We start from the raw sequence: 11980 nt of genomic DNA on the forward strand, positions 1-11980 counted from the left end.
AGCTAAGCTTGCAGCTCACCCCGGCTTACGCACGACATGCTTCGGTAGACTTGCACTTTTACGTTTCATATTAAGCTTATGAGGGAATTGGTTTGGGATGAAGCCACTTCACTTTTATTCGTGTAGAATTATGAACTCAACATACATGACCGAACCTAATATTAGAATGTTTTTTTTGCGTATACAATTGTATGGTTTCACCTGGGTTAGTCGGTCATTATGTCGGTTGGCGAGTCACTAGTCCGGTTCTTGCTGAGGAAATTCGCATTCACTTAAACAAATGTTTAAATTGAAGCGTCTCCGGCGGTGGGATTTGAACTTTGGCTCCGCAGCACGGCGTCCCGATGCCGTAACCATACGCCACAACCTCACTTTTAGAGTGCAGTTCTTGGGCGCCCGTTCCTGCGGCGGGCATAAGGCGTCCTCGGCGTAACTGAGCGAACGAACACAGCGAAGGATCAAAGAGCGAACGCGGAACGCAGTGGGGGATGAAAGACGGCGAGATAGAAGAGAGTGCGAGGGAAAAGCGGAGCAGGAGGGTGCACCGAAAACATGAGGCGGAAAGAGAAAGGTGTGGCGGAAAGCGTGAGAAGAAAAGCGTAGTGCCACTGCACCCCCCCCCCCCTCCCCCGAGCTGCCTACAACCATCATAACGCCCTGCCGTGACTCCCGTCGCCAGTCAGAATGCAGCACACTTTTCTCACCGAATACACGCTTGAGAGCGGCCAGATACCAATGCGCAAGCGCTCCGTCACGTGGCTTTTTTCATGTTTCGCGGGCTTTCTCTGCAACCCGGAAAAAATAACATGAGACGTATCGCACAGGAAACAACTCGATCGGTGGTTTCTGAAGGTGCTCTACAAATCTCCGTATCATACTTGGGATCTTCAGTGGATAATTAAAATGTTTAGTAATTGAACGTAATTAGCAAATTATGGGGAAAATAAAAAAAAAACATGCCCGAGTTACTATAGACCAGTGCGAATAGTACGCGTTCGGTTCAATTCGGTTTCGACGCGCCTTTAATTTTTAAAACCTTGGCTCAAGTTACGCGGGACACTATGTATAAGGATTCCTAGGGCTTTGCCTCGCCGTCCATTCCCACGTACGAAGCTCCAAGCTGGATTCACTTGATGGACCGAATTCCGTAGACGTGCATCACGTGCGTCATTACGCCCCACTCAAGCCGCTCACAAAGACGAAGTGCACAGGCTGCCGCTGACGGCGCAATTTCTTGCGACTCGGCCGCGTCATGCTCGTCCGTGGAATATAATCCGGCGTGTGAATCCAGCCTTCTGTTGTCAGGTGGCGGTGTATATTTTTTTGAAGATTAAAAGGAAACGCGTTGAAAAATTGGGTGGGGGAGGGGAAGATATGGAGTTTAACTAAGGAACAAGGGTGACAGAAAAGCTGCGGGCCCAGGGAGTTGCCACGAACCGACTTGGGGTGTAAATGCGAGTTAAACAGGCCGTATATGTATCCGAATTAATTTTGACCGCCCGGGGTTCATTTCACCCTCATCAAACTGAAGCCGCCGTGGTCGGGAACTCAATGCGTATTTAATGCATCCGCTTGTGCACGGCCTTCGGTGCAAGGAGACTCACAGCGCAGAGTTAGTACATCGCCGATTAAGGCACCCACAAATGTCACGCGTTGTCGTATTAAATGACAGCTTTCCAAGCCACGTAGAAAATGTGCGAAAGCGTCTAAACAGCAAACGACACCTCTAACAGTTTAGTGGCGCATGCAGATGTGTAAGTGCTTGTTGTTCTCATTCTCTTCTCGTGCGCTGTGTATTGTACTCGAGGTGCCGTTACGTGTTCCAATACACATGGCCTATGGGAGCTTCACGACAGAGTTGTCCTTTGTGTAACCAGGGGATCAGAGGATGCACTTCAGTCGGCTTATTAAATGGCCCCACAGAGAGTATGAACACCGCAACCAAAGTACACACAAACCAAAGGTTGAAAATTTTCATCCTATGCGTTTGCGAAAAATGCTTTCAAATGACAGAGAAGGCCCACAATGAGAGGAATCTGCGCTTCTTTGTTCGTTATCCTTCATTTAAAACATAACTGCCTTGACTCTAGAACACACTACCTCGCGATGGGAATTTCCCTACTGCGTTCGGAATGCGTGTGTTAATGCTTAAGTCTATTTTAATTTTTGCCCAACATAACTTCAGTCTCGATCAAAGACCGACAAAATTCCCTTCTTAGAATCGGCGATTTCTGTTCATATCAGAAGCAACGTCCTGAGCCGCACGAACAATTCCAGATAGCTATTTGGACGTCTTATACGATGACAGCCATACTCCTGTAGAAGGATTCTTCCAGCTCCAGGGACTCCGCTAAAGAGACCTTGGACCATTGGCACCCTCGAGCGTTCGCAGTCTGCCTGGTTGGTTCAGCCGTATTCAGACCCTTCAGGACGGCTTTGAGCCCCGTTGGCGACACCCCGATAGTCGAAGCGACCGCCATAGAACCTATTAGATGAGCTGGCGGACGCTCCGCCACCGTGCTTCCTTCAGGGTTGCACACTTGCGGCTCCGCCTGTTGTCCTGCAGCGGTGCGCGGTGTTGGAAGTGGACCGGATGAATGGGCTAGAGGTCCGTCCAGGACAGTGTTCTCACTGGAAGCCCTCACACTGCCGAATACGTCCGGATACGCATATGTTTCCTCGGTGGTGACCATGGTGCGCGTATCAGAAGACAACGCGCTCAACGGGAAGATGGCGCTCTGCGGAGACAGAGCCGCCCCCTCCTGGCTGTTTGTGGCGTTCCCCTCGTGGCACCCTTCTCTCGGTGGTGAAACCTGGACATTGTGGGATAAGTATAGTGTCAGCAATAGAAGTGGAGGCGAGAGCTTTCAGGCTCTTGAAACGGACATTGAAATCGAATTCAGAGAACTGCGGCACATGCCAAATGGCCATCTTCATATCCGTCTTGACCCGAGCACGGTGTTAGTAATCGATATAAGTGCTACCGCACATGCTATGACGCGTGCGAGATTGTAAGCAAGTACGCAGAGTTGTGCGGTCTCCCTGCAAGATAGAAACTGCCATCTACTAGATATGCCGTAAATGGTTGCCCGCACTTCAATATTAGCGCGCACGTAGCTACGGCAACACGTTGATACAATTTACTAGGAGTTCACTGTAACGTTGATGTGCGTATCACGTGTAAAAGCACCATTTCGCTTTTGAGAACTTGGCTTGGCTAAAGAAAGTCTTCATTAGTTAATGCTGTCCTAATGCATGACACTTACCACCACCACCACCACCACCACCACCACCACCACCACCACCACAACCACCACCACCACCACCACCACCACCACCACCACCACCACCACCACCACCACCATCATCATCATCATCATCATCATCTTTTATGCCCACTGCAAGACGAAGGCCTTGCCCTGCTATCTCCAATTACCCCTGTCCTGCGCCAACCGATTCCAACTAGCGCCCGCGAATTTCCTAATTTCATGGCCCCTCCTACTCTTCTGCTGTCCTCGACTGCGCTTCTCTTCTCTTGGAACCCACTCTGTAACCCTAATGGTCCACCGGTTATGCAACCGACACATTACATGACCTGTCCAGCTCCATTTTCTCTCTTAATATCAGTTAGAATATCGGCTATACCCGTTTGCTCTCTGATCCAAACCGCTCTCTGTCTCTGACCATTATGCCTAGCATTCTTCGTTCCCTTGCTCTCTGCGCGGTCCTTAACTTGTTCTGAAGCTCCAAGTTCCAACATCCAAGTTTCTGCCTCATATGTTAGCACTGGCAGAATTAATTGATTGTGGACCTTTCTTTTCAGTGACAGTGATAAGCTTGCTGTCAAGATCTGACAATGCCTGCCATATGCACTTCACCCATTTTAATTCTTTGAATTTCCTTCTCATGATCAGGATTCCCTGTGATTAACTGACTTAGGTAAACGTACTCCTACACAGACTCTAGAGGCCGACTTGCGATCCTGAACTCTTCTTCATTTGCCCGGCTATTTATCATTATATTTGTCTTCTGCATAATAATCTTCAACCCCACTCTTACACTCTCTCTGTTAAGGTCCTCAATTATGTTTTGTAGCTCGTCTGCATTGCTGCTGAATAGAACAATGTCATCGGTGAACCGAAGGTTGCTGAGATATTCGCCGTCGATCTTTACTCCTAAGCCTTCTCAGTTTAATAGCTTGAATACTTCTTCTAAGCACGCAGTGAATAGCATTGGAGAGTTTGTGTCTCCCTGTCTGACCCCTTCCCTTATAGGTATATTCCTTCTTGTGTAGAATTAAGACAGCTGTAGAACCTCTGTAGATATTTTCCAGGGTCCTTACGAAAGCGTTTTGTAATCCTTGATTACGTGATGCCTCTATTACTGCTGGTATCTCTACTGAATTAAATGCCTTTTCGTAATCTATGAAAGCCGCATAGGGAGGCTAATTGTACTCTGCGGATTTATCGATTACCTGATTAATGACATGGATGTGATCCATTATAGAGTATCCCTTTCTGAAGCCAGCCTGTTCCTTTGTTTGACTAAAGTCTAGTGTTGCCCTCATTCTATTGGAAATTATCTTGGTGAATATTTTATATAATACTGAAAGTAAGCTAATGGTCCTATAATTTTTGAATTCTTTAACGTCTCCCTTTTTGTGGATTAGTATAATATTGGCATTCTTCCAGTTCTCTGGGACCCTTGAAGTCGATAGACACTTCGTACAGAGCCACCAGTTTTTCAAGCATTGTGTTCCTCCATATTTGATAAAATCGACTGTTATTCCATCTCCTGCCGCTTTTCCCTGTTTCATGTCTTGCAAGGCCCTTCTAATCTCATCGCTAGTTATAGAAGGAGTCTCTGCAACCTGTTCATTACTGCTTCGAATGGAGGTATCGTGGCTTATTGGGGTACTGGACAGGTCACCATAGAATTCTTCCGCTGCTTTTACTGTACCTTCGAGATTACTGATGATATTACCCTGCTTTCAGTGCATACATCTTGGTTTGTCGTATGCCAAGTTTCCTTGTCACTGATTTCATGCTGCGTCCATTTTTCACGCCTTCCTAAGTCTTTAATTCTCACGTTATAACTTCGAATATCCATTATTTTTTCTTGTTCAGTTTTGACAGTTCCGCATATTCTATTTTATTTCTTGAGTTGGATACTTTCATTGTTGGTCGTTTCTTTATGAGGTCCTTTGTTACTTGAGAGAGCTTGCCTACTCGTTGCCTTGGTACCTTACCTCTCACTTCAATTGCTGCCTCTGAAGCCAGCTTAGTTACGGTTTCGTTCATTACCTCTATGGCATTCTCATCTCTCTGTTCTAGGGCTGCATATTTGTAAGTATCAGCCTCAGTTGGTATGCTTTTACCCTTACTGTATCTAGGTTGACCACTTTTCCGTAAAAAATTATACCATTTTGTGTCACAGTTATAATTCGCTAATGAAGTCGTGCTTTTAAACATAGAAGCAGCCTACTTATAATTACTACAAATAGCAGGGCACTGGTCGAAATGTAGTTTCTTCCATGAAGCTTTTAGGCGTCTATGATCGCGTCCGGAACCATTATTCCCACCATGGACAATCAGTACCCTCTTTTGTTGATGATGCAACAAACTCCGATATTTAAAATTCAATAAGCGCTTATCGATGTAATATCTCTTTTCATAGCTGTCACAGAAAAGAAAGGTGACTGTAAATTATTTTTAAATTTTGAATAGTCCACAAAAGTCTGCTCATGTGTATTTAAGGGAATTGGGGGTTGCCAATATCAAATACAATCTGGCGGTGTTCACTACTAGTGGCGGCATCGGCTAGCAAATGTCAACTCTAGGACAGATCGCGACTGCGAACGCATGAAAGGGGCAACTTGAGCATTTAAACAGGTAAAATTGTTAACATTAGTCCAATCCCATGATGAGTCAGTGCGGAAACCTCACGACACGTGATGCGATTTAAAGTCACCCGCAAATATGTTCATTATACAGTAGTCCACTGCGACATCATGTGAGCCTACGTGTTGTACTTCAGCGTGAAAGCAGGCGTTATGTATAAAGATCGGGGCGCATCCTGGAATGGTTATTTCTAATATTGAAATTTAACATTCGGTACTTGGGGTATGATGTGAACTTCTTGCTGTATGACATAATTTTGACTAAATAATAAAAGAAAGGCTAATCCACTACCTCAGGAAGGTCTGTCCAATCGAAAACACTCTGGTTGTGTAAACGAAAGCCTTGATCAGCTGACAAGCGCGTTTTTTGCAATAATATAATCTCTGGATATTCATAAGAACTTGAGTTTGGCCTAGTTGGTGTTTACTGCATATAGTATTCACCGCTAATAAAGAGGAGGACAGGGTAAGAGAACACAAAACGACGGCATGGGCGGTAACTTTCAATAGATTTATTCACGGCAACACACGGTAATATATAGACAAAGCTCACATGCGCGGAACGCAGCAGCAAGACCACTCATCAGCCCAGAGGGCCAACCACTTCCAAAAAAAAAAAAAGAATAAAGAAAAGAAAATCTATCTACGACTGAAACAGCCTAATGGAAGTATCATCACTAACACAGTGTTGACCTTTCTTTATTATATTATATGCCTCCATCAGTTCGCTTGCGGTCTGGTCCTGGCTTCTCCCCAGAATCTTTATCTCCTTGAAACGTGGTTTACAGGGGCAGGAACTGCAGTGCGCCAGGCATGTGCGCAAATTCATCTTTCTTTACGTTTTGTTTATGTTCCCTGGCTCGATCATTCAGGCACCGTCCCGTCTGCCCTCTGTAACACTTGCCACACGCCAGGGGGATTCCATACGCAACTCCTACATTGCATTTGGCATACGGTATGGCGAGCTTCTTGCCACAGCTTTGCCTACATTTAGGATCAGCGGAGGGTCGAGGGCAGAGCCAAGCGGTCCTGCCCTCGCACCTGGCTTTGCCCTCGCACCTCCAGTGATCTCCTTCGGTTAATGATTCCTTCATTAGTTTACCAAAGTGAACGAATGAATAATTCCTAAATTCAGTGAATAATTTCTTCATTCCTTCACCAAAGCCACAGGAACGCTACTAGTTCCACTGCGAAGAAAGGATTCCACCGGTAGATCCTCAGGGGAAATGGAAGCAGACCAGAGGTTATAACCCTCTGGCCTGGAGATGAGACAGGCGTCATCTCATAAATAACCACCGATTTCAATCGAAGGGTTATGAAAGATACAACAAAGAAGAAAAGTAACCGCCTGCTACTTGTCCGCCAACCCGGATGAGGTTCGGACCAGGGCTTGCTTGCTTGCGTGTTCCTCACTTTTGGCGCGGTGTATTGGTCAAGAAGCGGGCGCTTAAGGTTAGAGAGAAAGGGGAGCGTGAGAAACCTAAACGAAGAAGTAAATCAGGGTGGCGTATAACGTTTATGATAATTAGGAAATAGATTTGCCTGGCAGATACAGAGTTAAAAGTAAGTGTAGTTATATATATAACTACACTTACTTTGCTGTTAATATGTAATAACTGGAAATCTTTCTTTTGGTAGTATTAGAATAATTTCAAACATACAATTAGTGATTTAATGAGTTATCCAATTATTGATTTCGAAAGAGAGAGAGAGAAAGAAAGAGACTTTTTATTAGAAAAACAGAGAATTTACTTCGAGAATTAACATCGTAGCCTTCTTGTGTCACTTAGTCGCAAATGCAGGGAGAACACGGGGAATGCGGGAGATGGAGATTCAAGACGATGAGCAAAACGAGAACAAGGTGAAAGCAGGAGCCAACGTTTCGACAAGTGGACTTGTCTTCTTCAAGGCGACGTAGGCTTTCCTCGCCACAGTATATATAGGTGGGGTTCTTCTAAAGAGGAGAGGGAGTAAGGCGGGAGGGTACGGCAACGAGGGAACGCGTCTTAGCGTGTCGAATTGAGAGTAAATGAATGCTGTGAGCAAGGCAAGGCCAATATATACTGTGGCGAAGAAAGCATACGTCGCCTTGAAGAAGACAAGTCCACTTGTGGAAACGTTGGCTCCTGCTTTCACCTTGTTCTCGTTTTGCTCATAGTCGCAAATGGCCACGCAGATGTTCCAGTCGCTAACCCCAAAGAAGCAGCCTCGAAGCAGAGAATATTTCGAGCAGACTAGGGATTCGGCTTTTGTTTATTTGTTTGTTTGCCTCTACGAGTCACTCATAACCACTATGGGGGATTGGGCAAGCATCGGTGACTTACTCACTTATTCTTCTTCCCGTGCTCCGGGGCGCGCCATGCGGGCCACAAAGCAACGAAAAATATTGTGGCGGCGCTGCGATCGAAGTGGATTGGACCGCGTCAAGCATGGAGTTAATATAATCGACTCTAGAAGAAAAGCTTCCCATGGCGTCCATGACATCGCCAACCTCAAAGGTGCCGCCATATTGCTACTCTGTACAGGCACGCAGGCGCTGACGACGATATGCGATTCGTGCGATTCCACCGATTATTTTGTTGTTGTTGCTCTGGACAGTTAGATCTTTAGATTACGTAATTTTTGCGTGCCAAAACTACGATGTGATTATGAGGCACGACGTAGAGGAGGACTCCGCAAAATTTTGACTCCCTGGGGTTCTTTAACGTGCGCCTAAATCTACGTAGACTGGTGTTTTCGCATTTCGTCCCCATCGAAGGGCGGCAGTTGTGGCCGGGATTCGATCCCGTGACCTAGTACTTAGCAGCCCAATACCATGGCCTCTTAGCTACCACGGTGGGTGATCTGGGCAGTCGCAGAAAAAATTCACACGTCGTTTATGTTATACGACTTTAGTGTAGCATATGGTTGTTTCGACGCTACTGAGTGTCACAAAAGAACTAAGCTGATGAAATCTTGGGGTTTTGCGTACCAAAAGCACGAACTTAAAACAAACAGGCCATAGCACGGGGCGCCGGCTTAACTTCGACCACCCGGGTTTCATTGACACACAACCTAATCTATCCACACGAGAATTTTTTTTTGCATTTCGCCGCCATTTGCGGTCGCCGCAGCCGGAATCGAATGCGCAGCGTCAGTAGCACAGCACTCGGATAACGAGGTTGGTCAGTGTCCCGATGACAGCAATAGTTATCAAATGTTTCTGAAAAAAAATTCTGTAAAAGATGTCACAGCACAAGTCATTTGTAGGCACACCAGCCACATTACACTACCTTTTTCAAAGAATCTGGTGAATACGTAACCACAGTATCCGCAAGCCCAGACTAACAGAAGAAATTATTGTTCGCGTGAAACAACTTCACTTTACGATGACCTGTCGACTTTGCGGGGCTCTGACGGGGGTGAGGGGGGGGGGGGAGGGTAACTGCGACGTGGCATTTCCGGAATTTCTGGAACATATATCAGAAACTCCTTGTGCTGCTCATGTGATTCCTCCAGGGAAGAACGCACCTAAAGGGAAACATGCGCGTGCTTCTTCCTTTTTGCCCCTAAAATAGCCTGGCGGGTAACTTGTTTGAGCTAGTGGGTACAAATCCACGGTGTCAGGCACTTAAGAATTGACGATTCATTAAGCATGCTAGATTTCGAAGGCTTTCCTCCGAAATGAGAACACTTTTTGGGACAGTGTGTCAGCACAGCTGAAGTTCAGAATAAAAAAGTAAATGTTATTACTAACAGAAATAGGTATCGGAGTTCTTTCAAAAGACACCCCTACAACTAGCGAGCCATACGCGCATGTTTGTTACGTCCTACACCGGGACAGATCATCATCATCATCATGGTTACGCCCACTGCAGGGCAAAGGCCTCTGCCATACACAATTATGTTGCAAGTGACATCAAGAGAGGCAAGACTGTCCATTCAGTAGAATTTAGGTTTAACTACAACGGGCAGATAAAATGTCTTCTAGACTCAGTCGAGAATACTTGGGCTGCACGTGCGCGAGTTTAGATATTAAATTTTTTTACTACAACCTAGATACAGAAAGCAGCAATAAAACAACACAAACACCGATAACAACAATAAAAAAGTACATTTCAGTTTCTTTTAAAAAAAGAACTTCACACGTGGCTTGAAAAGAAAGCGAATTTAACGCTACATGTGCTCGCATTGAATACACGGGACGGGTTCGTTGTTTGCCACTTGTCCCTCGTAGTTTGCGCCATCATGAGAAGTCTCTCTCTTTGTTTTCATTTTATGGCTCTTTCGGAAATGGATACTCCAGCCATTTATCGAGTGTTTCGTACAGTGGGAGATGCAAGATACAGGCGTCTTTCTCGGAGAGAGGAGACCAAGCGAAAGTGCGAGCTTGCTTTGTGGCCCGCGTGGCAAAGTGTAGGCGCGGGCACATAATTGGCGGACGCTCTTGTTGAAATCAGTGGCACCTACCCATTCAAGGAATGTCCCCGCACTGCAAGGAGTAGCGGGCGAGAAGGAAATCGAGGCAGGCTAATTTTTTCAATTCAGTTCAATGCTTTATTTATTTAGCTTCTTGTGAAAGAAGGGAGCGGTCACAGAAAAGCTACTACAGCGAGTAGCTTGATGAGGTGGCTGGTCAGTCCAGATGACAGCCACGGCAGTTCGCAGAACAAAACAGAGCACACAGGGAACATATTACAAGGATAGTTGAAATATTTAAACCATAGAACTGAGAGACAACCTTTGTGTCTAACAAGAAATTTTAGGGGAATGAAATAAATTCTACAGAAATAGATAACGCGACAATGTAATATGTTAACATAAAACACAGTTCAACAATGTGTACAGGCGATGTCAAGTAAAGATCACTCCAGGGGGTGCATTCGCGGTAACAATCTTCATAGCGGATCCTTGAACCGGTATGCCACAACTACAACAACAAAAAATAAAAAGCACGCAAATATACTGAAGTGCAAATGCTGAAAAGAAGCGCGAGAAACAAAAATAAAGGGTTCAATCGGAGCAATTAAAAATTCTTGCATTGAAACGCATACAGTGCCTCATACTTGGAAAGACACGGAAAGATTAAGTGGGAAAAATTCATGCATCTCGCCGAGTACAAAAAATCCACCGTGCTAAGGTTGTTTTCATAAGCTTTCATTAGAATCAAAGTCGCGTAGATTACTTCAACGAACATCATTGCACAGCAAATATAACGATTACACATGATGTTAGTGGCAAGCGCAGACGGATTCCACCTGTCCTTATGCCACACACATGTATACTACGCAAATCAACCGAAGAAAGAACATTTCTTCTCTGGGTTCATTCTGGATCCTTTGGCACAACCGTACACTTTGGCGAAATGCACCGAATTCCGCGCCAGCTTGTTGCAGTCGGTGGTCACAGGGTTCGAGTGGCTGGGTGCCGCACAGGTCATGTAGCAGATAGTCAAGAAGAAAACCTTGCCTTCTTGCAGCTCTGGGCTCAGTGCGAGGTGTTCTTGCCCGCCGAGCAGGTTCGAGTCTTCGAGCGCGGAATATGCGATTTCGAGCGCAGGTATTTCTGGAAAGATGCTCTTTGCTCCGGACTCATTCAGACAGTGGATCCTGTCGTCATAGGCACGTCGACTGGAACCAGACAAGAGCGAGTCGGCGATGGTTTCGGGGGCTGCCCATTCGAGCCCTACTTCATCGACGGACTTCACCAGCTGCGTGGCCATCAGGAAACCGAGGCCGCCGTAGAACATGGCGCCGGTCCCGTTCCTGTAATATGCTGGAGCTGCGGCGACGCCTGTGGCTAATTCGACGCTGTTGAAGATGTAGTCGTAGTCAACGTACAACGGGAAGTTGTTGCCGAGCAGGCGTGACGCCACAAAATAGTCTTCTGGTCCCTTCACCTCGCCCATGATCAAGCGGGTCTTAATCCAAAACTCGGCGACGGACGTTTCGTTTTCGGAGACACCCGCGTAAATCTTCTCCAGCACGTCTTCCGCCAGGAGTGACTCCGGCGGCCACATCCTCTTCTCGACGAGCGATAGCTTGTTCATCACCCGTAGCTTGCTCTCTTCGTCCAGTCACGTGGAGCTGTTCACTTTCTTCA

At 46.1% G+C, this 11980-nt stretch overlaps 1 protein-coding gene across 1 annotated transcript; it reads right to left on the reverse strand.

Annotated features, from left to right (window-relative positions):
* Nucleotides 1-11171: 11171 nt before the first annotated feature.
* On the reverse strand, nt 11172-11927 carry LOC142588760 (endothelin-converting enzyme 2-like). The gene has a single exon (XM_075700578.1). The coding sequence runs from the start codon at nt 11925-11927 to the stop codon at nt 11172-11174; it is 756 nt and encodes a 251-aa protein (XP_075556693.1).
* Between the last annotated feature and the right edge of the window lie 53 nt (nt 11928-11980).

This window comes from Dermacentor variabilis, chromosome 7 (assembly GCF_050947875.1).
Source record: "Dermacentor variabilis isolate Ectoservices chromosome 7, ASM5094787v1, whole genome shotgun sequence".
Classification (NCBI taxonomy): Eukaryota; Metazoa; Arthropoda; class Arachnida; order Ixodida; family Ixodidae; genus Dermacentor; species Dermacentor variabilis.

Coding starts and splice junctions, on each gene's coding strand:
- LOC142588760 (XM_075700578.1), bottom strand. CDS start 11,927: ATGAACAAGCTATCGCTCGTCGAGAAGAGGATGTGGCCGCCGGAGTCA.